Source organism: Xenopus tropicalis, chromosome 6, assembly GCF_000004195.4.
Source record: "Xenopus tropicalis strain Nigerian chromosome 6, UCB_Xtro_10.0, whole genome shotgun sequence".
Lineage (NCBI taxonomy): Eukaryota > Metazoa > Chordata > Amphibia > Anura > Pipidae > Xenopus > Xenopus tropicalis.
Genome location: NC_030682.2, coordinates 6,518,721 through 6,543,798, shown reverse-complemented (window position 1 = coordinate 6,543,798; position 25,078 = coordinate 6,518,721). Strand labels below are relative to the sequence as shown.

General features: G+C 45.6%; 3 protein-coding genes across 8 annotated transcripts in view; 2 read left to right on the top strand and 1 right to left on the bottom strand.

Moving 5' to 3' along the window:
- Positions 1 to 518, bottom strand: part of LOC101731566 (zinc finger protein LOC101731566) — a 35,417-nt gene extending 34,899 nt beyond the window's left edge. For 4 of the 6 annotated variants that reach the window (XM_031904335.1, XM_031904336.1, XM_031904337.1 and 1 more), the window contains exon 1: positions 286 to 514. The gene's annotated coding sequence lies outside the window, so the exon portion shown is untranslated. Of the gene's footprint in view, positions 1 to 285 lie in introns of all 6 variants that reach the window. The other 2 variants (XM_031904340.1, XM_031904339.1) reach the window with 2 other exon arrangements.
- Positions 519 to 6,006: 5,488 nt separating this feature from the next.
- On the top strand, positions 6,007 to 11,651 carry trim27 (tripartite motif containing 27). The gene is made up of 3 exons (XM_004919555.4): positions 6,007 to 6,047; positions 6,695 to 6,819; positions 8,249 to 11,651. The coding sequence occupies exon 3, from the start codon at positions 8,408 to 8,410 to the stop codon at positions 9,989 to 9,991; it is 1,584 nt and encodes a 527-aa protein (XP_004919612.1). The 5' UTR covers positions 6,007 to 6,047; positions 6,695 to 6,819; positions 8,249 to 8,407; the 3' UTR covers positions 9,992 to 11,651.
- Positions 11,652 to 15,169: 3,518 nt separating this feature from the next.
- Positions 15,170 to 16,789, top strand: LOC108645149 (E3 ubiquitin-protein ligase Midline-1; the record flags this gene model as incomplete). Its single annotated transcript, XM_031903966.1, has 1 exon — positions 15,170 to 16,789. A coding segment is annotated over one exon (1,620 nt), but the record flags the coding sequence as incomplete, so codon positions are not given.
- Positions 16,790 to 25,078: the final 8,289 nt, after the last annotated feature.

The window sequence follows — 25,078 nt, the reverse complement described above, 5'->3', positions numbered from 1 at the left end:
ATAGTGTACACTGCACATCTACATTAAAACCAATGCAGCCTGCAGCAAGAACACAAACAGTCTGTGGGGTGTAAGTGCCCATTCCCAAAGGGATATTCTGACTGCTCCCTGCCTAGCAACCCGGGGGGGGGGGGGGGGGGCTTGCCCCACAGTTTGCGGATAGTACACAAGTGATGTATGGGGGATTAGAGTGCAAGCACAGTGGGCAGTACCATAACCCCCGTCTCCCCCCACCCTTCTGCGTACAGTGAGTGGCCCAGGGGTGCCAGAGCAGGGGGCACTTACCTGGCTCACACATACTGCTCCAGGAATGCCAGGCTCTCCCTGCCTGTCCTATTGTCTCCTTCCCTGCCGGGGTCTCACAGCGAATGGAGGGGAGTGAGCAGGACACACAAGCACCGGGTTGACAGGAAGTAGGAGGAGAGACGGGGGGCAGGCCTGGTACCTAAACACCGCTAGCTGCTGCACCTCAATCCGAGCCCACAGCTCACGAATAGGGCTAGCGGCCAAATACAGCCCCTTGGCACAGCAGCTCCGTGCTCATTAGCCTAATTACCAGCCTCGAATGTACCAGGGAAGGATTAGCCCGCAGCCGCGGTGCATTACTGGGACTTGTAGTTTTCTGGGGCCTAGAGACCGCAAAGGGCGGCGCTGAAGGAACTACAAATCCCAGGAGACACCGCGTCGCTCGACAGTAATGTTTTATTGCAGGCGCTGAGCGGGGGGTTGTGCTTAGGGGAATGGGAGGAGCTGCGGGCTTGGGGCCCTTATTCCTTACACAGAGGGGCAATAGGATTGTGGGGTGCTTGGGGGAATGGGAGGAGCTGCAGGCTTGTAGCCCTTATTCCTCACACAGAGGGGCCATAGGATTGTGGGGTGCTTGGGGGAATGGGAGGAGCTGCAGGCTTGGGGCCCTTATTCCTTACACAGAGGGGCAATAGGATTGTGGGGTGCTTGGGGGAATGGGAGGAGCTGCAGGCTTGTAGCCCTTATTCCTCACACAGAGGGGCCATAGGATTGTGGGGTGCTTGGGGGAATGGGAGGAGCTGCAGGCTTGTAGCCCTTATTCCTCACACAGAGGGGCCATAGGATTGTGGGGTGCTTGGGGGAATGGGAGGAGCTGCAGGCTTGGGGCCCTTATTCCTCACACAGAGGGGCCATAGGATTGTGGGGTGCTTGGGGGAATGGGAGGAGCTGCAGGCTTGGGGCCCTTATTCCTTACAGAAAGGGGCCATAGGATTGTGGGGTGCTTGGGGGAATGGGAGGAGCTGCAGGCTTGTAGCCCTTATTCCTCACACAGAGGGGCCATAGGATTGTGGGGTGCTTGGGGGAATGGGAGGAGCTGCAGGCTTGGGGCCCTTATTCCTTACACAGAGGGGCCATAGGATTGTGGGGTGCTTGGGGGAATGGGAGGAGCTGCAGGCTTGGGGCCCTTATTCCTCACACAGAGGGGCCATAGGATTGTGGGGTGCTTGGGGGAATGGGAGGAGCTGCAGGCTTGGGGCCCTTATTCCTCACACAGAGGGGCCATAGGATTGTGGGGTGCTTGGGGGAATGGGAGGAGCTGCGGGCTTGGGGCCCTTATTCCTTACACAGAGGGGCCATAGGATTGTGGGGTGCTTGGGGGAATGGGAGGAGCTGCAGGCTTGGGGCCCTTATTCCTCACACAGAGGGGCCATAGGATTGTTGGGTGCTTTTGGGAATGGGAGGAGCTGCAGGCTTGGGGCCCTTATTCCTCACACAGAGGGGCCATAGGATTGTTGGGTGCTTTTGGGAATGGGAGGAGCTGCAGGCTTGGGGCCCTTATTCCTTACACAGAGGGGCCATAGGATTGTGGGGTGCTTGGGGGAATGGGAGGAGCTGCAGGCTTGGGGCCCTTATTCCTTACACAGAGGGGCCATAGGATTGTGGGGTGCTTGGGGGAATGGGAGGAGCTGCAGGCTTGGGGCCCTTATTCCTTACACAGAGGGGCCATAGGATTGTGGGGTGCTTGGGGCAGGGCTGGCAGGGGGACTATGGTTTCTGTTTATTGGGTTGCGGGTTGGTACGTCAGGCCCAATCAGATCCTGGCTGAGGGATTACAGACTCCAGGGGGGTATTTGGACAGAGTGTGTGTGGATTCTGGGGTGCTAGGGTTTAAAACAGGCGTATGATTGGCAGTTATTTAGCTGCTGCACTTTCCCACTGGGTTTGGCCTCAAGGTAAATAATTGCCCCATAATATGTAATATCCTCCTTGTGTGTTACATTTGTATAGAAAGAAAATGGTCGGTACAGGGCCCCCCCCAGGCTGCCTGCTGTGCCCACAGCCTATGGTAAGTGCATTAAAGGGTTTGTTCCCCTTTATATGGTATGATGCAGAGAAAGCTGTTATTAGACAATTTGCAGTTGGTCTTCACTTTTCATTTTCTCTGGTTTTTGAATTATTTAGGTATTTGTTCAGCAGCTCTCCAGATTGGAATTTCAGGGGCACTTTGGTTGCTAGGGGGGCAATTTAACCTAGCAACCAATCAGTGGTTTAAAATAAATACAGGGATATGAATGGAGGAGGGCCTAAATAGAAAGACAAGTCATTAAAAGTAACAATGAAACTGGAGCCTCACAAACCCATTGTTTTTTGGTCAGTGACCTTTATTTGAAAGCTGGAAAGAGTCAGAAAAAAAGGCAAATAATTAAAAATCTATAAAGAAATAAATAATAGAGACAAGTTGCTAAGAATAGGTCATTCTATAACTGAAGTTGAACCTCCCCTTTACGCACAAAATGTGTAAGGCTTTGTATAGAACGTTCTGGGAAGGGACTGGTGTCTGGATATCTGTTGAATAAATAAGGATATTAAAAAAATCAGTCAGTCCCAAGTAAGAAAGAGGGGCCAGAAGACATTTTGGGAACAGTAGTGGCACCTGTCTATCCCCAAGGCCTGAGTCAGAGAATAATAGGTCCCTCATAAGCAGAAACACAGGGGCTCCCTTCATGCTGGGGGTCTTGGTACCTTTATTATTAAGATGCTACAATCCATCTCTGCCTCTGTATGTGAGATGAATAGGACTAATATAGATAGTATGGTGAAATCCCAGTACCTGGACCCCTCAGTTGCATGTGCAATGCACTAGTACTACCAGCAGCCTGTCTGGGGATGCTGGGAGTTGTATTCTAGTAGTGGTTTGTCAGCCACAGGTACCAGTGTTTTTATATTGTGTGGTTGTGTTTGGCAAATACTGACACCTGCTGGACATGCTGCATAAATACTGTTTGTATCTGGATTAAACCCTGGTTTGTGTGTGCAATCTTAGAGAAAGCCCGCCATCTACTGGTCACAAAAGTCACAGCCCAGTGTAACAGAACAACAGCCAAATGGGTTTCCAGTGGGGTAGACAACCCTTCACTATGTATGTTCTCTGCTTAAAGGTGAATGAAATAGCACCCAAAAACCTTACATTTGACTGTGTCTCTGCCACAGTAAATAGGGTAACCCCCTCCTCCTCCTACATATATAGTCCTGCACAAATTGCTTAATAAAAAATTATTTCTTTATTACAATCCATTAAAAACTACTTACATCCCTTCTGTAAACCCTTTACATATGGGGAGTAAGTCGTTTTTAATAGATTGTAATCAAGAAAAAACAGGAATATATATTTAATGGTATTTTTCCTTTTTGGCCACAAGAGGACATTCTTGCACTGGTTCATGTTGTTAGGGATGCACCGGATCCATTGTGTGATTTTAAGGATTTGGTTCAGCCAGACAATTGGATTCTGCCAAATCCGAATCCTGCTGAAAAAGTTACAATCTTCATGAAATTCCAAACTGAATCCTGCATTCAGCACAGTAACCAGGCAGTGGTTTCAATGAGAGACCGGAATATGAATAATGGAGGGTCTGTATAGAAAGATAAATAAAAAGTAACTGTAACAATAAAATTGTAACCTCACAGAGCAATAGCTTTTTGGCTGCCGGGGTCAGTGACCCCCAGAGGTAGAAGAAGAAAATAAATATTTCAAAAACTATGGAAAAAATGATCAATTTAGAGCAGGTGAGCAACCCCTTTAATAGGGAAAGAAAGTCAAAAGTATAGGAAGACTAGTATTTGTTTGTAGAAAAGCAGATCTTATTCTGGCTGGTATATATAATACTTGTTGCCAATATTAACAGAGAACTACAATAATGGAAATATAGTCACCTGTGGAAAGCAAAGCTAGTTAGTACAGGTTACCGCTCTAGGGTACAACCAGGGCTGCCAGATTTATTTTGCCAAACCAGCCAGTCAGTTCTAAAACCGGCCCAAAACTAGCCAAAAGCCACTTTGAAAGTAGCCCAAAAATAGCCCAATATGTGCAATGAAAAAAATTCTAAAAAAATAAAATATATATGGGAAAACCCGCCTTTTTAAAGCATATAATCACTACCCAGTTACTGGGATGGCTGATAATTCCCTCTGTGCCCAGTCCAGCTGGGAAGTCACTACATGGATTCCGAATGTTGCATTTAACCCCAGACATGATATACATCATTGCGTTGAACTACAACTCTCTGAAGCCCCAAGAGATCCTGAGAGTTATAGCTTAAGGACCAACTGTAGAACTGCCCCCACATCAAATTAGAAAGTAACAGTACAATCACATACCCTATAGGGTAGGGAGCAAGGTGTAGGGCAGACAGGTTGAGCCTGAAAGAGCAAAAAGGAATACAACATGGAGCCTCTGTCTATACTATTTAATTGCATTATGGGTATTGTAGTTTTATATTAATCCTAGCTGTAGGCTAATTGTGATACAAACTACATTACCCAGCATGCAACTGGACAGTATAGACAGAGGCTCCATTTTGTTCCCATTCTAGTTTCCAAACTACAAACCAGCCAAGGCTCCAAAAAATGGCCCAAAACTGTACCTTGGCGGGTTTTTCCTTTGGAAACCCACCAGAGCTTTAAGTTAGTAGCCCAATTTGGCGGGAAAACCACCAACCTGGCAACCCTGGGTACAACTGACTGAAATGATGTTCTTGGTGGGTGGGGCTGGTGCAGTGGGAAGAAGGAGTCTGCAGCCCTGATAGGGGAGATTCTAATGTGTAAAGTGAGAAAAACAGCAGCACTGTCAGGAGCAGTGATACCAAATATCAATGCAGTAGGCAAGGCTAAAACTCTTACTGTCAGGAAATAGGCCTCTGTGTGAGGGGATAGAAAATGGAGACCAGTCCTGTCAGGAGCAGTAATAACAAACATCAATGCAGTAGGAAAGGCTGATTCTCTTCCTGGCAGGAAATAGGCCTCTGTGTGAGGGGATAGAAAATGGAGACCAGTCCTGTCAGGAGCAGTAATAACAAACATCAATGCAGTAGGAAAGGCTGATTCTCTTCCTGGCAGGAAATAGGCCTCTGTGTGAGGGGATAGAAAATGGAGACCAGTTCTGACAGGAGCAGTAATACCACATATCAACCAGAGGCAGGTATTTAGGAAAAAGAAGTATAAGGGGCAGGGTAGTGTTACTATTGTTGCACCATTTTCTGGAAAAAAAAAGTCTGTATTTCTTATAAACAAGAACCATTCATGCCAGAAAAGTACTGTTCAGGTGGCAAATGTACTTATACTTGATTTTTTTTTAAATTGATATTTTATAGGGTTTTTATTTTATGAGTCAGAAACATTGTGCATTTATCTCGATTATAATTTTTTAACCACGTCCATTTTTGGGACTAAATCCCCTAAATACCATCCCATTTGACTAAATTTGGCAAAGTTTGAACACATTTCTTGAGGTTTTGGGCTCTTCTTTAATGTGTTATTACAGTTTTGCTAATGAAGGTGAAATTGCCCCTTAGGCTGTGAGTCTCAGCTCCCCCAAGCTTATTAGTTACACTTGTATCTCAGTGCAGGGGAGTATTGCGAGCTCTGGAAAAAGCTACTTATCTAATTAAGTTTAAGAAACTTTGTATCTTTTTTAGTGCAAGAGATCAAATGGAAATGAGGGACTTTTCAGTAAGAATCCAGGACTGCGGGCTGAGCGTTCAAAATTGCGACTGTCCCACGAAAATCGGCCCAGTTGGGAGGTAGGCACTATATACAAAATATGCATATGGTTTTACTTTTCTGGCACCTCAGCAGTTTGCAGTCAGAGCACATTGCCTGAGTTTTATGTGAAAAATAAATTGCTAAGTTTTACTAAATGTATTAATTTTAAAAGCTTATAAATCTGCCTTTTTTTCAAACACAAGGCACTGTACTCATGGTTGGTCTCTCAAATAGAAATCAAAGACCTGGGGCAATTATTCTACCTGTCTGGCAGGGTATCTGCATCTGCAGCAATGTAGTCTATGTAAAGCTTAATTGATATTATAAATAGGCAAAATGCAATCAGTTTTGGTGGGTTGCCGTGGAAACCTATGCGCTATAATGAATAGGGGTGAATAAGAATGAATAGGAATGAATAAGATTAAATGTACATCCATGGTACAGCCATATTTAAAAATGGAACGTGCGTCCTTAAAATCTTGAAACCTCCAAAGATTTCAGCTGTTAGTTCGGGTAGTTTAGACCGATTCAACAGCTTATCTGCCCTTGTATGGGCACCCCCAACTGGCCTACCGACTGATATCTGGCCTAAAATTTGGCAGCTCTGATTTTCCATTGGATCAGGGGCCACATTGGATTGTTGATGTTGCCCCTGATCCGACTGCCTGATATCACCCATCTTTAGGTGGGCTTAATGGGAGAACATCCGCTTGCTTGGTGACCTCGCCAAATGAGCAAATCTTCCAGTGTTTGGCCAGCTTTATCCACGGACCTGCAGTTCTGGAGCAGGAACCAGGGAGGGATTGACCGGTAAGCAATTTTAATCTTTTAACATGTGATTGCAATCTTTATTGGGAAATAATATTTCTTAAAGGTTTTACACTATATGCAGCACAGCTGTTTCAGTTTTCACATATTTAGTGTATAAATAGTTGTCTCATATATCTTTTATAAAGCGTGCAATAGGGACCAGAACATCACATGCAGTGTATTATGGAGTAAATTATATTCACATGGTCATGTTCACTTACAGTGCTGCTCCTTTCTATAAATATACACATATAGACATGCATACATGCAAGCTTGTCATTAGAATGGATCCCCATACTACTAGTTAAGAAGCCAGTTTTTAAGAGAGATAGCACCCCAATGTTATCTTTCCTACAGGCAGGTAACATTATCCCTGTGCATTAGGGTGCTATCTCCCCTACAGGCAGGTAACATTATCCCTGTGTGTCAGGGTGCTATCTCCCTTACAGGCAGGTAACACTATCCCTGTGCATCAGGGTGCTATCTCCGCTACAGGCGGGTAACATTATCCCTGTGCATTAGGGAGCTATCTCCCCTACAGGCTGATAACATTATCCCTGTGCGTCAGGGTGCTATCTCCCCTACAGGCAGGTAACATTATCCCTGTGCGGCAGGGTGCTATCTCCCCTACAGGCAGGTAACATTATCCCTGTGGGTCAGGGAGCTATCTCCCCTACAGGCTGATAACATTATCCCTGTGCGTCAGGGTGCTATCTCCCCTACAGGCGGGTAACATTATCCCTGTGCGTCAGGGTACTATCTCCCCTACAGGCTGATAACATTATCCCTGTGCATCAGGGTGCTATCTCCCCTACAGGCAGGTAACACTATCCCTGTGCATCAGGGTGCTATCTCCCCTACAGGCAGGTAACACTATCCCTGTCCATCAGGGTGCTATCTCCCCTACAGGCTGGTAACATTATCCCTGTGCATCAGGGTGCTATCTCCCCTACAGACAGGTAACACTATCCCTGTGCGTCAGGGTGCTATCTCCCCTACAGGCTGGTAACATTATCCCTGTGCATCAGGGTGCTATCTCCCCTACAGGCGGGTAACATTATCCCTGTGCGTCAGGGTGCTATCTATAGGCTGGTAGTCTGTTATCTTTCATATATAATTCTGATTAAATGTTTCTCCCCCAACACACAGACAGTATTTTTTGCTCTCTCTTTCTGTATTTAGGATAAAGGGAGAGTGCACAGGTGACAATAAGATGCTTAGTGGTTAGAGGCTGGAGGCCTAAAAGGTAGAAAAACACACACAGAGGGGCGGGGTTAGAGGAGAAGCATACAACTGGGAAATGCCAGCTGCGAGCATTTAAAGATGTTTATGAGAAGAGATACCTGAGAAAAGCAGTAGTTTCCCCTATACCTGATAACAGCAAATTTGCACCTTGATTTTCTCTGCTGCTATTACTTGTCCTCCACAGACACTGCCCCCAAGGTGGGGATAGCAGAGGCGGTTCTTTAGCCTAGGACCCAGCACAGCGCTTTGTACACCTTCCTCCTGGACCAGCCACAAATTAGACGTTTAACAGTGAGTGCTTTATATTTGACCCACTATTGCCTGACACAATTTGGTGCCACTGATGGCAGCTGCTAATGTGGAAGAGGAGGTGACATGCTGTGTGTGCAGAAACATTTACAGAGATCCGGTAACACTTCCGTGTGGCCATAGCGTCTGCATAGCCTGTGTTTGCTTCCTATGGGACTTCGAAGGGTTTGGTGATGAAGATTGTTATATCTGCCCTAAATGTGAGCAGAGATACAGCGGGAGTCCAGAGGCAAAGTTAAACCATGAGCTGTGTAATTCAGCAAATCGGTTCCTACGATCCCACCAGAGGAAGGGCGACACTCGCATCTTCTGCTGTCAGTGTGACCCTCCTGTTCCTGCAACTAAATCCTGTGTGCAGTGTGAGGTCTCTCTGTGTGACACCCACATGGGGGATCATAGTGACCCAACTCAACATTCACTTATTGCCCCGACCCATGACTTTTCAGACAGGAAGTGCTCTGTGCATCATCAGATCCTGGAGTATTACTGCTGGGAGGATTTGGCCTTTATGTGTGAGTCCTGCAGCCTCTCCGGGGGGCACAGGGGCCACAGGGTGCAGCGGCTGGATGAGGCGTCCGAGGCAAAGAAAGGGAAACTAAAAGAAATTTTACACAAACTGACCCCAAAGACAATGGAGACAGACCAAAAGATACAGAGTTTAAGTAAGCACAAAAAAATAGTGAAAAAAAGTGCAAAGAATAACGACATGCAAGTGACTAAGTTGTTTAGGGACATCAGAGAGCAACTGGAAAACCTAGAGGAGAAAATTGTGACCGAGATCATTGAGCAGAGGAAAAAAGGATGGGAAATGATGTCTGACCTTATAGATGTACTGCAAAACAAGAAATATTCATTGGAATGGAAGATCGTGCAATATGGAAGGTTATGTGCCAGTTCTGATCATGTGACTGTACTGAGGGAACAGGAAGCAGAGGCAGAAGCCTTGTGTGGCGTTGAGGAGGAGGACAATGTGGCTGATGGGAAGAAGCTCCCAGTTGTCGGTGACCTGGATGAGCGGCTGATCTCAGGGAAACTAAGTGCAGCTATAACCGATGTTACTAATGTCATACATGCCATAGGGATCTATGGGCGGGAGGCGACTGGGCTGTCACTGGATACAGACACAGCCTCTAATAACCTAGCGCTGTCCCATAATAGGAAAAGTGTGTCCCACACACACACAAGGCAGAACCTGCCCCAAACTCCAGGGAGGTTCCAGGTGGCTCAGGCTTTATGCACCAGGAGCTTTAGCTCAGGGAAACACTACTGGGAGGTGGAGGGCAGTGAGACTGGGGGCTGGCGTATTGGGGTGGCCTATCCCAGTATAGATAGGGAAGGGGATCAATCGTACATTGGGTTTAATAACAAGTCCTGGGCTCTGTGTAAGTTCTATAATAACTACTCAGTGATACATAATGGGGAAAGGAAGGGTTTGGCTATGCCCCCCTCCTGCCAGAGAATCAGAATATTTCTGGATTATGAGGCCGGATGTCTGTCCTTTTATGAGCTGAGTTACCCAATCAGACACTTACACACCTTTACTGCCTCCTTCTCTGAGCCGCTCCAGCCTGTATTGTGGGTAGCTGAGGGGGGAGGCTGGGTCAGAATGCTTAGCTAGGGTGCTACTACTGAGGAAACAATAAGGAGATTACACATGAGCATATACTGTTCTATCCACCTGCAGTGGCTTTTATGCATTCTACCACAAGGGAAAGCAGGAGTTAACGGGGCCTATTCTTTTCACTTGTGCCGTACCTGCTGCACTGAACCACTGAACACAGATAAGCTACAACATGCAGCATGTCACCTGCATTCGGTGGTTCACAAGGTGCTATGGGCCAAGGGAACTTTGGGTGCAGGCACAAATGTTGGGGAGGGGTGCCTATGTTGGGGGCTATTGGGTAAAAATGTGCTGAGGGATGGTTCTTCTTAAGCCTTCAAAGAACAGAAAACCATCTGTACAGCCATGGGCACAGATGTTTAGGGTTTGCTGACTCTCAAACTGGGTGGTGTGAGACGATACACAAATAAAAGTAGGAGTCAGGTTTGCTGTATGGAGCAGTAGGGCCATGTCTTCAACCTGCCCTTTGTGGCAAACCAAGGCACCTACTTTGGCAGTCTGAATCCCCCCAATAGTGGCCCTGAGTGCAAAATTGAACCCAGTGTCCGAAAACTGGATCCCTGTTGCAGAACATTGGTCTTCCAGTAGGACAGTGACCCAAAGGCCACTTGAAAAATGACTCAGGATTGTGGGGCTTGTGGAATGGCCAGTTGGGAGATTTATAAAAGACTATAGGAAGTGCTGGATATCTGTTCCCTTTCCTATAATACAATGAGTCTAGGGTGTCAATATGAAGTTCCAAATGGAAGCTCTGGAATCTTTATAGTGAAACAAGGAATTGTGGAAACCTGGTATTTAGCAGTTTTTCATTTATTTTACTGTTTTTGACAAGTTTTCTTTTTTTTGGGTATGTACACACATCTCCCCTATATTTACTTTAGAATCCGTTCCGTTTATTATTTTTACTTACTGAACTTTCCTACAAAATTCCAATTTGTTTAATGTGAAAAAGCTCCAATGGTTTTAGCTGGGACTGTCACTACTGGATTACATTAGGGATAGGTTCTCCCAACATTGGTCATTGGGCATTCCAAGCTTATACTATATATATATAATCAGTTAGGTAATATGGACTGCTTCTAATGACTTATTTATGAATATAATGCACACTAGGATTTAATGTTGGGGCATGTCTACTTGAAAATACAATGGGGATGCACCATTGCTACTGATGGGGGGAATCTGGCACAGGCCTAACCACTTTGTGCTGTACTTTGCTGTGGCTGACATTGTCTGTGCTTAATATCCTTAATATCCTGCTGTCCCAGCATACTAAGGGGCAGATTTATCAAAATGAGAGTTTAGAGCTTAATACATAAAAACTCACCCATGTTCTATCCATTCCTATGGGATTTCTAGAAGCGTATTTATCAATGGGTGAAAGCCAATTATGTTGACATGTTCAGTTGCAAATTCATCATTCCATACAGTTATTCCTCAGAAGGTGGTAAAGGAGCTCGAGTTGTTGGGCACAAATATCTCTCTCTGTAATTGGAGCCAGGATTCCCTGACTGTCACGCCTCAGTCAGGGTTGGGTGCTCAGCCCACTGCTGTTTACTCTGCTTCAATTGACATCATAAAGGGGACATATTCTGTGAAAAACAATATTGTGCCAATGAAATTTACTCACCTAAATATAGAAGGAATGTGCTTTAAACAGTTGTGTTTCCGGCTGATTTATTGAATTTTCCTTAAAAACCCCACTAGCCCCGCCCATCTGTTCCACTTCCTGCTGCCCCCTTTCTCAGGCTGTGCAGGGGGGCCGGTGGCACTGTAGGATAGGAACCAATCAGCAGCTAGGCTGACCTGATAGAGAATCAGGGCCGCCATCAGGGGGGTACAGGGGGGACAATCGTTCCGGGCCCAGTGATTTTTGCCCGGCCGTGTTGCCTTTAATTATATTAGCTGGGCCCCCCCCTGCTGTCAGCACCTATAGCGGAGAGCTTTAACATTACTCTCACTGTGCTGCTGCCCTAGCCCAGATTGTCCCAGCCTGGAATGGCCAGCCCGGATTGGCCCAGCACGCCTCAAGCCCGGATGGCCCAGCCCGCCCAGATGGGCCTGCATGCTTCCCCCATCCGGATTGGCCCAGCCTTCCTCCAACCTGATTGGCCTAGATTGTCCCTAGCCCAGATTGGCCTGCATGCTTCCTCCAACCTGGACTGGCCCAGCCTGTCCCCAACCTGGATTGGCCCAGTCCTCCCCCATAGAGCACAGGATGGAAAAAACAAGGCACAGGTAAGAAAATGTGTTGGGGAGAATAATAGTGTGAAACGGGAGAGTGAAGAGAGACATGTATATAGAGAAGACCAGGGGCGGGCCCAGCCAACCGGGCGCCCTAGGCAACTTCACTGACCCCCCCCCCCAATTAAAATACTGACTTATTAGCACATTAATTATTTTTGCTGTTTTTATTAAGTACTACTGACTAGTAATTGGGCCCCACAGCAAGATCATTGGGGCCCCTAAACTTACGCAGTTTACTTAACTTATGCGAAAACTTACATAACCTCCATATCAAGCAATGACAGCACAGAGCAAGGGCAGGTAGGTGGGAAGGGGTTAAACTTAGGGCAAACTCCACTGAACCCCAATAAACTGATTGACTTATTAGCACATTAATCAATGGAACCCGAATTAATTGAATACACTCGGGTGCAGGCACATGTAGCCGACATCTGCCTAAAAAAGCGATGAAATGCAAAGTCACGCGTTTTTAGGCGGATATCGTCTACATGTGCCTGCACCCGAGCGTATTCCATTCATTCGGGTGAAGGCACAGGCAGGGGGAGTTTTAAGCACATGGAACATATTCTCGGCAAGCGTTTTTCGGCTTGCCGAAAATATGCGCCATAGGCTACATTTGGCATTAGCCTTATATGAACTGCTTATTATAGAGTAACATCAGCTGTTTATATTGCACACACAAGGGGCGAGGCCAAAATTTTGGTACTGGGCTTTTGTTAATGGGGGGCCCCATATAAATAACCTGTGCGGGGCCCTGAGTTTCTGATGGCGGCCCTGTAGGGAACTGAAGCCTGTGTGTGCTTGTGTGAGTGCAGGGCTGTGATTGGCTCTCCCCCTCCTACTGTGCTTCTGGCAGGGACCGTTAGGACACGCCCACCCCTCATGTGAAACCCAGACAGGGACCTGAGAGGATCTATAGGGAGCTCCAATAAAGGGGCCATTGTTACAGATAGGGTTAATGTTTAGCCCAAAGGGAAACCAGCACCGGATATTATTCATAATTGCCTACAGGGTTAGGGGTTTTCATTTATCCTATATGTCTCCTTTAAGTTTACAGAGGACACACCAGTGGTCTCATTAGTGACAATGATGAATCCCTATACAGAAAAGAGGTATAAATATCTGGTGGATTGGTGTCAAGAACAACTCGAACTTAAGGCTGATGTCCCACGGAGAGGTTGAGTTGCCCACGGTAGGTCTCTGCTATTGGAGGCGACTAACCGCTTTGAAAAGGCTTTCCACTGGCAACAACAGGAGTTGCTGGTGGAAAGCCCTTTGCATCAATTCCTTCCTGCTGATCATGTTCCGTTGTACAGAGATGGTTCCTCTGTTGAGGAACAGTGTAAAGTTTATAGGAGTGAATTTAGCTGATAATCTACCCTGGATAGGGATGCAACAAATCCACTATTTTCGGATTTGAACAAATGATAATTGGCATATGCAATTTAGGATAAAGACTAAACTCTATTGTGTGGGGGTAAACTGGCAACAACCATTGGTGCAGGGGGAAGCGTGGATTTGGCCGAATCCAAATCCTACTGAAAAAGGCAGAATCATGGCTGAATCCTGAACTGATTCCTGGATTCTGTGCCTCCCTAATCCTGGACTTTGAATCCTGGACTTTGAATACTACTATCAGTAAAGCTGGCCATACACACTGAGAGTCCCGAGGTCACCAAACGAGGGAATCTTTGCTGTCACTAAGAATCCAGAGTGACACCGTGTGGTGAGAATGCTGTATCTCTTTGGTACTAGTGTATAAATATGTGTAAATATCACTTTTTGCTGGTATTTCCAGGGAGATGGGAATGTATAAATAGTTGTCACATAGAACATGTCACATGTAATAAAGGGTGCAATAGGGATCAGAACATCAGATGCAGTGCTATGTGCAATAAATCTTATTCACATGTTCACTAGAAGTGCTGCCCCTTTTTATAAATATACACATACAGACTTGCATTAGAAATAATAATACTACTAGTTAAGCCAAGAAACCCCACTGCCTGCCCAGGCTCTGTGCGTAGTTGCCCTCACAACAAAATAGAGTGGGCCTCAAATGAAAGAAATGCAGTGCAGGATTGATAGCAACTGTTACTCACCTGTAGGGGAGTAGCAGCTACTTGTCACAGATACTAAACACAAAAAATATCCCCTGCCATAGGCAATACTGAGAATTCCCTCTGCTAGAACACACATAGAGACAATTAGGGCTGTGACACACGGGGAGATTAGTCACTGCGCAACAAATATCCCCAAAATGCCATGCCACCGGCGAGAATGTAAATTGCCGGTGGGATGGCATACGCAGCGCCACCCTGATGCACAGGAATGCACAGTTTCCTGCAGGAAGGGAAGTTTTGGGCAACTAATCTCCCCATGGGCCATTGCCCTCATAAGGGCTGAGGTTGTGAACAGCTGGTGATAAGAAGTGATCATTGACCGATAGAGAAGGTGCCAGAGCAACTGTAACTTTACAAGAAGGGCGAGGCTGGAAAATGAAAGTCCATTTGAAAAATGCTTACCTGGGAACATGAGTGAGAGGAGACTGCCGGGATTGAGAGGAGACTGCTGGTATTGAGAGGAGACTGCTGGGATTGAGAGGAGACTGCTGGGATTGAGAGGAGACTGTCGGGAATGAGAGGAGACTGCCGGGAATGAGAGGAGACTGCCGGGAATGAGAGGAGACTGCCGGGAATGAGAGGAGACTGCCGGGAGAAAGCAGTGCATGGCTTCCTTTACATTTGGCTACAGCAGATTTGGATACTGAGATCCATTGCCATTACCTGTCTGTCCCCCTCAGCACTGTCACTGGTGGTGTGAGCAGCAGAGGTTCCTACAGCTCAGGGCCAAGTGTGTTGGCTCATTAAACTTGCTTGTGCTTCAGCCCTGCATGCAGAGGGTTAACAGCAACTCAGCCGCAACTGATCCCACTGGGTACTGAGAGAAAGTAAATCACTGTTGGCAACGGCTGCACGTAATGTGGAAAAGGAGCTGATATGCCCACTCTGTTGGAACATTTACACAGATCCTGTAACTCTGCCTTGTGGCCATAACTTCTGCAGGAGCTGCATTGTGAGAACATGGGATGAATGGGAAGAAATAGAAGAAGAACTTTCCTGCCCTGAATGCAGGGAGAGATACAGAAGGAGACCGGAATTAAAGCTAAACCTGAGGCTGCATAATATAGTAGAAATCTGTCTTCCTTCTTCTCCATCGCAGGGCGACACTCGTATTCTCTGCTGTCAGTGTGACCCTCCTGTACGTGCAACTAAATCCTGTGTGCAGTGTGAGGTCTCGCTGTGTGACTCCCACCTGAGGGATCATAGTGACCCAACTCAACATTCACTTATTGCCCCAACCCATGACTTTGCAGGCAGGTTGTGCCCTGTGCATCATCAGATCCTGGAGTATTACTGCTGGGAGGATTTGGCCTTTATGTGTGAGTCCTGCAGCCTCTCCGGGGGGCACAGGGGCCACAGGGTGCAGTGGCTGGATGAGGCGTCCGAGGCAAAGAAAGGAAAACTGACAGAAATTATAGACAGACTGATCTCAGAGAAACAGAAGACTCACACAAAGATCCATAATTTAGATGAGCGCAGAAAGCAAGTGGAACAAAGAGCAGAGAGTGAGAGACAGCAAATGACTGAGTTGTTTAGGGAAATCAGACAGCAACTTGATGCCCTAGAGGAGAAAATCATGAGAGAGATGTATCAACAGAAGAAGAAGGACTTGCAAATCTTTAGTCATATAGATGAACTGCAAAAAGAGAAAGGGCTGTTGGAGATAAAGATAGAGCAATATGGAAGGTTATGTTTCAGCTCTAATCATGTGACTGTACTGAGGGAACAGGAAGTAGAAGCAGAAGCCTTGTGTGGCGCTGAGGAGGAGGAGGAGGACAATGTGGCTGATGGGAAGAAGTTCTCAGTTGTCAGTGACATGGGCAAGTGGCTGATCTCAGGGAAACTAAGCGCAGCTATAGCCGATGTTACTAATGTTATAGATAAAGTGGGGATCTATGGGCGGGAGGCGACTGGGCTGTCACTGGATACAGACACAGCCTCTAATAACCTAGCGCTATCCCATAATAGGAAAAGTGTGTCCCACACAGACACAAGGCAGAACCTGCCCCAAACTCCAGGGAGGTTTCAGGAGGCTCAGGCTTTAGGCACCAGGAGCTTTAGCTCAGGGAAACACTACTGGGAGGTGGAGGGCAGTGAGACTGGGGGCTGGCGTATTGGGGTGGCCTATCCCAGTATAGATAGGGAAGGGGATCAGTCGTACATTGGGTTTAATAACAAGTCCTGGGCTCTATGTAAGTTCTATAATAACTACTCAGTGATACATAATGGGGAAAGGAAGGGTTTGGCTATGCCCCCCTCCTGCCAGAGAATCAGAATATTTCTGAATTATGAGGCCGGATGTCTGTCCTTTTATGAGCTGAGTTACCCAATCAGATGCTTACATACCTTCACTGTCCCCTTCTCTGAGCCACTCCAGCCTGCATTCTGGGTAACCAGGGGGGGGTGGCTGGGTCAGAATCCTTAGCTAGAGCTATCTATTCAGTCACTGAGGGGTTCTGTGCCAATATAAAGGCACAAGGCTGCAGGCTGAGTTATACAGGGAACTCTGAGTATCACCCATGTATTATAAGGGATAATGTACCCCCTACTGTAAATGATAAGGATATTAGCAGTCACTGAGGGGTTCTGTGCCCATATAAAGGCACAAGGCTGCAGGCTGAGTTATACAGGGAACTCTGAGTATCACTCATGTATTATAAGGGATAATGTACCCCCTACTGTAAATGATAAGGATATTAGCAGTCACTGAGGGGTTCTGTGCCCATATAAAGGCACAAGGCTGCAGGCTGAGTTATACAGGGAACTCTGAGTATCACTCATGTATTATAAGGGATAATGTACCCCCTACTGTAAATGATAAGGATATTAGCAGTCACTGAGGGGTTCTGTGCCCCCCATATAAAGGCACAAGGCTGCAGGCTGAGTTATACAGGGAACTCTGAGTATCACTCATGTATTATAAGGGATACTGTACCCCCTACTGTAAATGATAAGGATATTAGCAGTCACTGAGGGGTTCTGTGCCCCCCATATAAAGGCACAAGGCTGCAGGCTGAGTTATACAGGGAACTCTGAGTATCACTCATGTATTATAAGGGGTAATGTACCCCCTACTGTAAATGATAAGGATATTAGCAGTCACTGAGGGGTTCTGTGCCCCCCATATAAAGGCACAAGGCTGCAGGCTGAGTTATACAGGGAACTCTGAGTATCACTCATGTATTATAAGGGATAATGTACCCCCTACTGTAAATGATAAGGATATTAGCAGTCACTGAGGGGTTCTGTGCCCATATAAAGGCACAAGGCTGCAGGCTGAGTTATACAGGGAACTCTGAGTATCACTCATGTATTATAAGGGATAATGTACCCCCTACTGTAAATGATAAGGATATTAGCAGTCACTGAGTTCTGTACTTGGTAGGTAATTATATGTATATATTTCCAGGCAAATGGATGATATAACCAAGCTCAGTACCTTTGTAATCCTCTAGGTGTGTGTTTTGTTCTTTGCAATAATGTGCTGCTAAGTTAGGAAGATATAACATTGCATGCCTCCCTCCGGTCCTACTTTTCAGAGCACAGACAACTGTCCCGAATTGTAGATTAAAAGTCCCACATTGCCTGTATTGTCTTCTGCTGTTCTCGAACAGATCTCTTCTCCCTGCATCTTGGGAAATAGTCCCAGGTCAGGATCCAAAGCAAAACTAACTAAACATTTATGTCACATGTGGCTCCTTTTTTTAGTCGCTGACTGACAAACTAAGAGGTTAGAGAGCTGCAAAGGGGGTGTTCTGGCTATTATGTTATGATTTTCTGTAATGACATTATTACCTGACAAGAGGTCTGTAGGCTAATGCCACACCATGTGTATGGTGTATAATTTTGGCAAGCCGAAAAACGCTTGCCAAAAATACACGCCATACGCGCCAAATGCTCATACCTGTATAGCCGAAATCCTCATAAAAACGCGAGATATCAGCTACATGTGCCTGCACCTGAGCGTATTCCATTCATTCGGGTGCAGGCACAGGTAGGAGCGCATGGCGCGTATTTTCGGCAAGCGTTTTTCGGCTTGCCAAAAATATACACCATACGCATGCTGTGGCATTATCCATAAACATTCTGTATTTTTGTTATCCTGCTGCTGAACGCTATTTTTGTTGTTTTTAAAAACATAATTTATATATTGAATTTGATCAGCACTGCTTCTCTCTCAGCATCTCTATAAGGGGTCAGTAGAAGCCTTGTAATGGATCAGCACTGGCAATTTGTTTACCCCAGCACTCCCTCCCCACTTCTTGCTTCTTGGTAATGGCTTGCTTCATCACTGGCTTCTTCTCTCCTCCAGCACTGCCTGTAATGGACAATACTAATTAGACCTCTTGCCTAGTACTTCCTACAGTGGTTCACTAGTACTACTGACTCCTTCTGACTTCTCTCCTGAATTACTTGTAGTGCAGTATTGTGGACTAGTCATGAGCGAAACAGCAAAAATTTTGCGAAATGCATTTGTCGAACAATTTTTTTTTTTTGTCGCCCGCATTTTTTTTTTACACGAACGCGCCTTTTTTTATGCAACTGCGCCCAATTTGATGCGCAGCGAAATTTTTTTCACGGAAGATTCACAAAAAATGGCGAAATGCGGAAATTTGCTACGAATCTATGCCTGGCGAAAACATTTGTTCATCACTCTCTCAGCTCCTCTACTACTGTAATTTGGCCAGTAGGTGGCACTCCTTACCTAAGGATCAACCAAAGTTGGGCATACATGGGTAAATATAAGGTTATTCAGCACCTTATCTGCCCATGAATGGGGCCGTCTGACAGGCCTCCTCAAATGATATGTGCCCAAAAACAGGCAAATGTTGATTGGCTTAATTTTGTGTTGGATCAAGGACTGCATTGGCTCATTGGTGTGGCCCTCACTCTCGTATCTCGTATCCCTATCATTGCCCTAGGGCACAATATTGCCTACCCAAGGTGAGCATATCGGAGGGAAAGATTTGCACATTTGGCAACCTCACCAAACAAGCGAATCCTACCTTTTATGGACAATTTACAGGTGATTTGAAATTGTGGCTTTATAAATCCACCCAGTACTGTGCTTTCATTCTACACAGGAGCTTGTTTTCCTTTATAAAATCCGGCTGACAATAACTGCTAACTCTGAAGGTAGGGATGAGATTTAATTGGCTCACTGGGCTTTCATTGCACTTTGTGTATCAGATTGTTCAGATTGGTCAGGGACAAGATGAGGCAGCAGAGGAGGAGGCCATGGCAGGGATCCCCAAACCGTTTTACCTGTGACCCACTATGAAATATAAAAAGAGGCTGCAGCTTTCTTATGTTCAGCCAAGAAAAATAAGTCACAAATCATTGTTTTCTAAATTTCTATGTGTGTTTTCAGCTGGCAGAGAGGAGCCCAAACAGTACTAATGCCTCATTTTTGTAAAAATTATTTTTAAAGGCAAACTGAGCGCTGGCAATCTCTCTTTCTTCTTGTGTACAAATTATTGCTGCCCACCCTGTCAGATACCCCCAGTGTAATGGTACACTGCTCATTTATCTGGCAATTAGTGATGTGCGGGCCGGCCCGGGGCCCTTGGGTTAAAAGGGAGGTTTTAGTAGGTTATAGAATGGGCAATTCTTAGCAGCTTTTTTAATTGGCCTTCACTTTTTATTATTTTTGAATGATTTGCCTTCCTTTTCTGCCTCTTTGCAGCTTTCAAATGGGGGTCACTGACCCCGGCAGCCAAACACTATTGCTCTGTGAGGCTCCAGTTTTATTGTTATAGTTACTTTTTACTTCTTACCTTTCTATTTAGGCCCTTCTTGTTTTAAATTCCTGTCTCACTTTCAAACCACTGCCTGGTTGCTAGGTTGTATTGGACCCTAGCAACCAGGTAGCTGCTGAAAACCCAAACTGAAGAGCTGCTGACATTTTGGCACCCCCAAGTGACTTAGCCTTTCCTTCTCCTTTAAGGCTCAAGGCACAGTGCATTCTCCACTTGTTATTTTAGTGTGCAGATGAGTGCCCAAAATCCGGTTGTGCAAGATTATTCTTCATTTAGCCAAAACTACTTGTCACGAAAGGCTACAGGTGGATTTGAGTCACAAGGTATTTTTCATGTAACAAATGATGGGCTGCTCAGTGGGTTTGGGCACTTCTCTGCCAGACACTCACTTTCACTTTCCATTCAGCACTCACCTTCCCCCTCTCCCCTCACTATGTAATTGTGTATCCTGTGCATGTACATGTGCATCAGGCCCCCCATTCTGGCACATACATGAGATTTTGTGGCGATACAAAGCCTTACTAACAGTGCCCACAATATGGCGCCTCCCTGCTGGCTGTGAGTGTGTAATTCCCAGACTGAAGGGAACAAGATTTATATTATTTATACAGTGTAAGTAAGGTTTATTTTGCTTAACAAAGACAATAGAAAAGAATTTGGAATTATTTCTAAAGGTGGCAGTTCCCCTGTAATAAATCAGATCCTGACGGATTTCTTACCCGGAAATAGATCTAGTTGGTTTCCCATGTCAGTACTGTGGCAAAGCTCATGGGTTCATATAAAGATCTGCTAGCGTGGGGACTTCTGATCCTTGCCCTGTTGGGCCATCCAGTGTGTGGGGCCAAATCAGGCAGATCTGTTCAACATGCTGAGGCAGGCCTTCCCTTACAGAGTATTCCAACCTGCCCCATAGATACTGGGGCAATTTTGGCCCCGATATCATTTGGACGAGCAATCCCAAACCTTTCCTGGCTCCTTACACTGGGCAGGGGGTGGGCGGCGATGTCACAGGGGGCAGGGACAGACGGTGACATCAGGGGGTGGATTAGTTACATCACAGAATGAGGCTATGACATGGCCATTGCCAGATCGCTGCTTCAATCTCAGTGAGTTTTTCTAACTTGGAAAACCAGGCAGGCAGTTTTGACCCGGACAGCCCTTTTGAACACCGGGCTAACTGGCTCAAAACCAGACAGGTGAAAAAGTCTCATGGACGTATGGCAGCGCCCCAACAATGTATAGAACAAAGCAGAAATAGAGACTGCACTCAAACAAAGTTCAGCTGGAGAGCTTACCCCATTTATTATGCCAATGTACCACAAAAAATCAACGTTTCGGGGGCACTCCTCCCTTCGTCAGGATAACCACACAGTGAAGAGACAAAGCTTAAAACAGTAATGAAACCCCACCCCTAATCAGTAGGTGAGTAGTGATGAGCGAATCTGTCCCATTTCACTTCGCCATAAAATTTGTGAAATGGTAAGAAAATTTGTTAAACGGCGAAAAATTCATGAAACGCATTTGTTGTGCGATTTTTTATGTCTCCCGCGTCTATTTTTTGACGTGTGCGCTTTTTTTGACACGACCGCGCCCAATTTGACACGTGACAAAAAAAAAATTCTGCGCAACGAATAAGACACTCACAAACCATTCTAGCGGTCTGACCCACATAGCCCAGGCCACACGGGCATTTTAGTAGGTAAACTGCCCCTTCTGTGGTGAAATGCTTTAATTTGATTGGATAGCCTTGGGAGGGGTGTGTTAATTATGCCTGTACAATTACCCCATTCCATGCATGGAAATGTTCCTTTCCTAAAGCTGTTTTTTCTTTTTTTCTTACGACCTTATCCCTAATCTTTTGTGCGGCCATTCATTCCAACAAGTAGGATGGTCCGTACTGACAACCGATGCCTCTCAGACAGGCTGGGGGGGCTCACATAGCCGAGTGTACGGCCCAGGACACTTGGGGTCCAATGGAGGGCTACATGTCCATGTGAGGGCAGTCTACAGAGCCATCTTGACTTTTCAGCACCAACTGCAGGGCAAACCTCTGAAGATCTTGCAGTCAGGAAGGTCACAGAATCATATCATGGGCGGAGAGACGTTCCACAGATCATGGCAGCCCACATAAGAGGGGAGGACAATGTTTTAGCAGAGAAAGACAGTTGTGCCTATTCTGGATCCATCAGAATCTGTTCTTTCTAAAAATGTATAGCTTTATAGCAGGGGTGTCAAACTCAATCACATAAGGGGGCTGAAATCTAAAACACAGGCTAAGTCGCGGGCCAAATTTTTTATTAATATACTTAGTAAGATACTAAGGGGTATATTTATCACAATGTGTAAAAAGTGGAGTAAGACATTACCGGTGATGTTGCTCATAGCAGCCAATAGATGCTTTGCTACTGTTGAAATCTGATTGCTGATTGGATGCCTTGGGCAACATTACCGGTAATGCTTCACTCCACTTTTTACACAGCAGGATAAATATACCCCTTAGTCTTAGTTACTATGTGAGGAAAATGGAAATTGATCAGGCTGGATGGTCAGACACACTCACCAAGGGCCACATAAAACAGCCAGGTTGGCCGGATTTGGCCCCCGGGCCTTGTGTTTGACATATATGCTTTATAGGGCAAACCTACGCTAAGTGGAATATTTGGCCTGGAGCAGTGCTTTGGGAAGTTACTGGTGTGCTGGTATTGACCAATACAAGAGAGAAATCTCCATAAAACTATATATATTTGGTATTGACGCATTCAAGAGACATTGAACTTTCCCAATCAGTTGTATTTTCCTGCATAAAATAATCCATGTGTCTGATATATGTGTTTATATTATGAAAAATATTATTTTTCTTCATTTTTTGACATTTAGAGGCCTATATAATGTTACAGAAATGTAATTACACAAAAAGTCATGCATATTTTGAAAGCTTAGGTTGTGCCAAAAAAAACAATATATTATTTTCCCAGGTAGGGAAAAGCCCCTAAAGTGAAAGCGCAAAATGTTCGAAAACAGTCTGGCAGTAGTAGTTCCACTTTGTCCAAATCGGCTGGCAGTTACAGGGTTAAGGCTAAAGGCACAGTGCATTCTCCACTGGTTATTTTAGCGTGCAGAGGAATGCCCAAAATCCAGTTGTGCAAGATTTTTCTTCATTTTCACTTGTCACGAAAGGCTACGGGTGGACCCACTGCTGAGGCCTGCTCTTTCCTGGATCAGCAGCCTTGGATACACCACACCTGCTAGGACTGCAACTGCTCCTGATTGAGCTTAAAGGGACATATACCATAAATTTTGACAATGCACTAAACCATGTCAAATAATGTAACATAGAAGTGCTTTTATTTTAATACCTTTGGATCCAATGTCCATAAATGCTTGAAACTGTGCTCTACCCAGCCCTTTTACTTGCCTCCGGTTTAGACTCTTCAGTATGTGGCTGGGGCCCTCGGGCCTGATAGACTTCAGTAACAGAGCAGCAGCTACTTAAAGTGCAGTGAATTTGCATAGGGTGGGCGGGGCTTTGTGATGTCACGGGCAGTCCCTTCCTGCTCTGCTCATGCCCCTCCCATCCCCTGCCTGCCTGCTATGATTGCTCCTCTGTCTCCCTCTCTGTGCTCAGATTGGTCCCCCCCCCCCACCTTCATTTGTGAATCATGCAGATTTGCTTTGGGACATACCATTGCACTATAAACAAAGGAAAAGGTTACTATTATAGTTTTTTATATTTTACAACTTAGCTTATTTATGAATAACTAGATTATTGCTCTGCCAGCAGCACAAGCAAAACTATGCAGCCAGGGAGCAGAGAGACACAGAGGGAGGAAACTGGGAGGGGTTTTCCCTGCTGCTGTTCAGTTAATCCTGTCAGTCAGTGCTGTGACCACTTCCTGTGGGAGACTGAAGGGACACTCCCACCTCTCATTTCATTCTGGCTTCTGACTTGAGAGGTTGTCTCTGCAGCTCTCATATAATGGCAGTTTTAGGTGGTAAAATGCTTTCAAAACATCTTTTTTTCTGCATTATTTCACATTTTGAGGGAGGATGAATATTATAACTTTATATAAAATGTCTCATTTAAAGGAGAAGGAAAGGTAAAAACTAAGTAAGCTTTATCAGAAAGGTCTATGTAAATACAGCCATAAGCACTCACAGAAACGCTTCACTGAGTCCTCTAACACAGGATTTCTTGTCTCCATTTTTGTAAACATGTTCTTCTGTGTTAGACTTCCTCTCTGAGAAACATTCTTCATTTCTGGGTCCAGAGTCTGTGCAGCTTTCTACCCTCTCCTGTCCCCCCTCCCATAAGAATTCATAAATCTCACCCCCCACCTTATGAATGTGTAATCTGAGCTACCAGCAGCCAGAGCTGCAGCAGGAAGCTACGGAGACCAAGCTAAAATGGCAGCTGCTATCTTAAACAAACAGAGGGAGCTTCTAGGGCTGTTACTCAGGCAGGCAAAGCTTTCTGCAGAATAAATATAGGGCTCTAGGCAGCACTAATGTGGCAAATCTATTGGCAGTAACATGCCAACAATTACTTTCCTTCTTCTTTAATGAATATCTTAAAAAAAAATATGTTAAAGGAACAGTATGTTCACTATCAACAGTTCAATACATACATATAGATACAAACAATTAAGGTGGCTATACACAGGGCCGCCATCAGGGGGGCACACAGGGAACAGTTGTTCTGGATGATTGTGGATTTAAAGGGGGCCCGGCCGTGATACAGTTTTTAAGTACGGGCCCCCTTTAAAGCGTTACAGGCCCTCGCTTCATTGGTGGTCAGCGGGTAATTTTATACTACTCTTTTATTAGGTTGCACCCCATGCGTGCTGATGTCATGAGTACGCATGGGGCGCAACCTAATAAAAGAGTAGCTGCAGCGGCGAAACGGGGGACCTAAGAAGAGATGTGGAATGCAGGCGGACGAAGCAGCCGGATGCAGC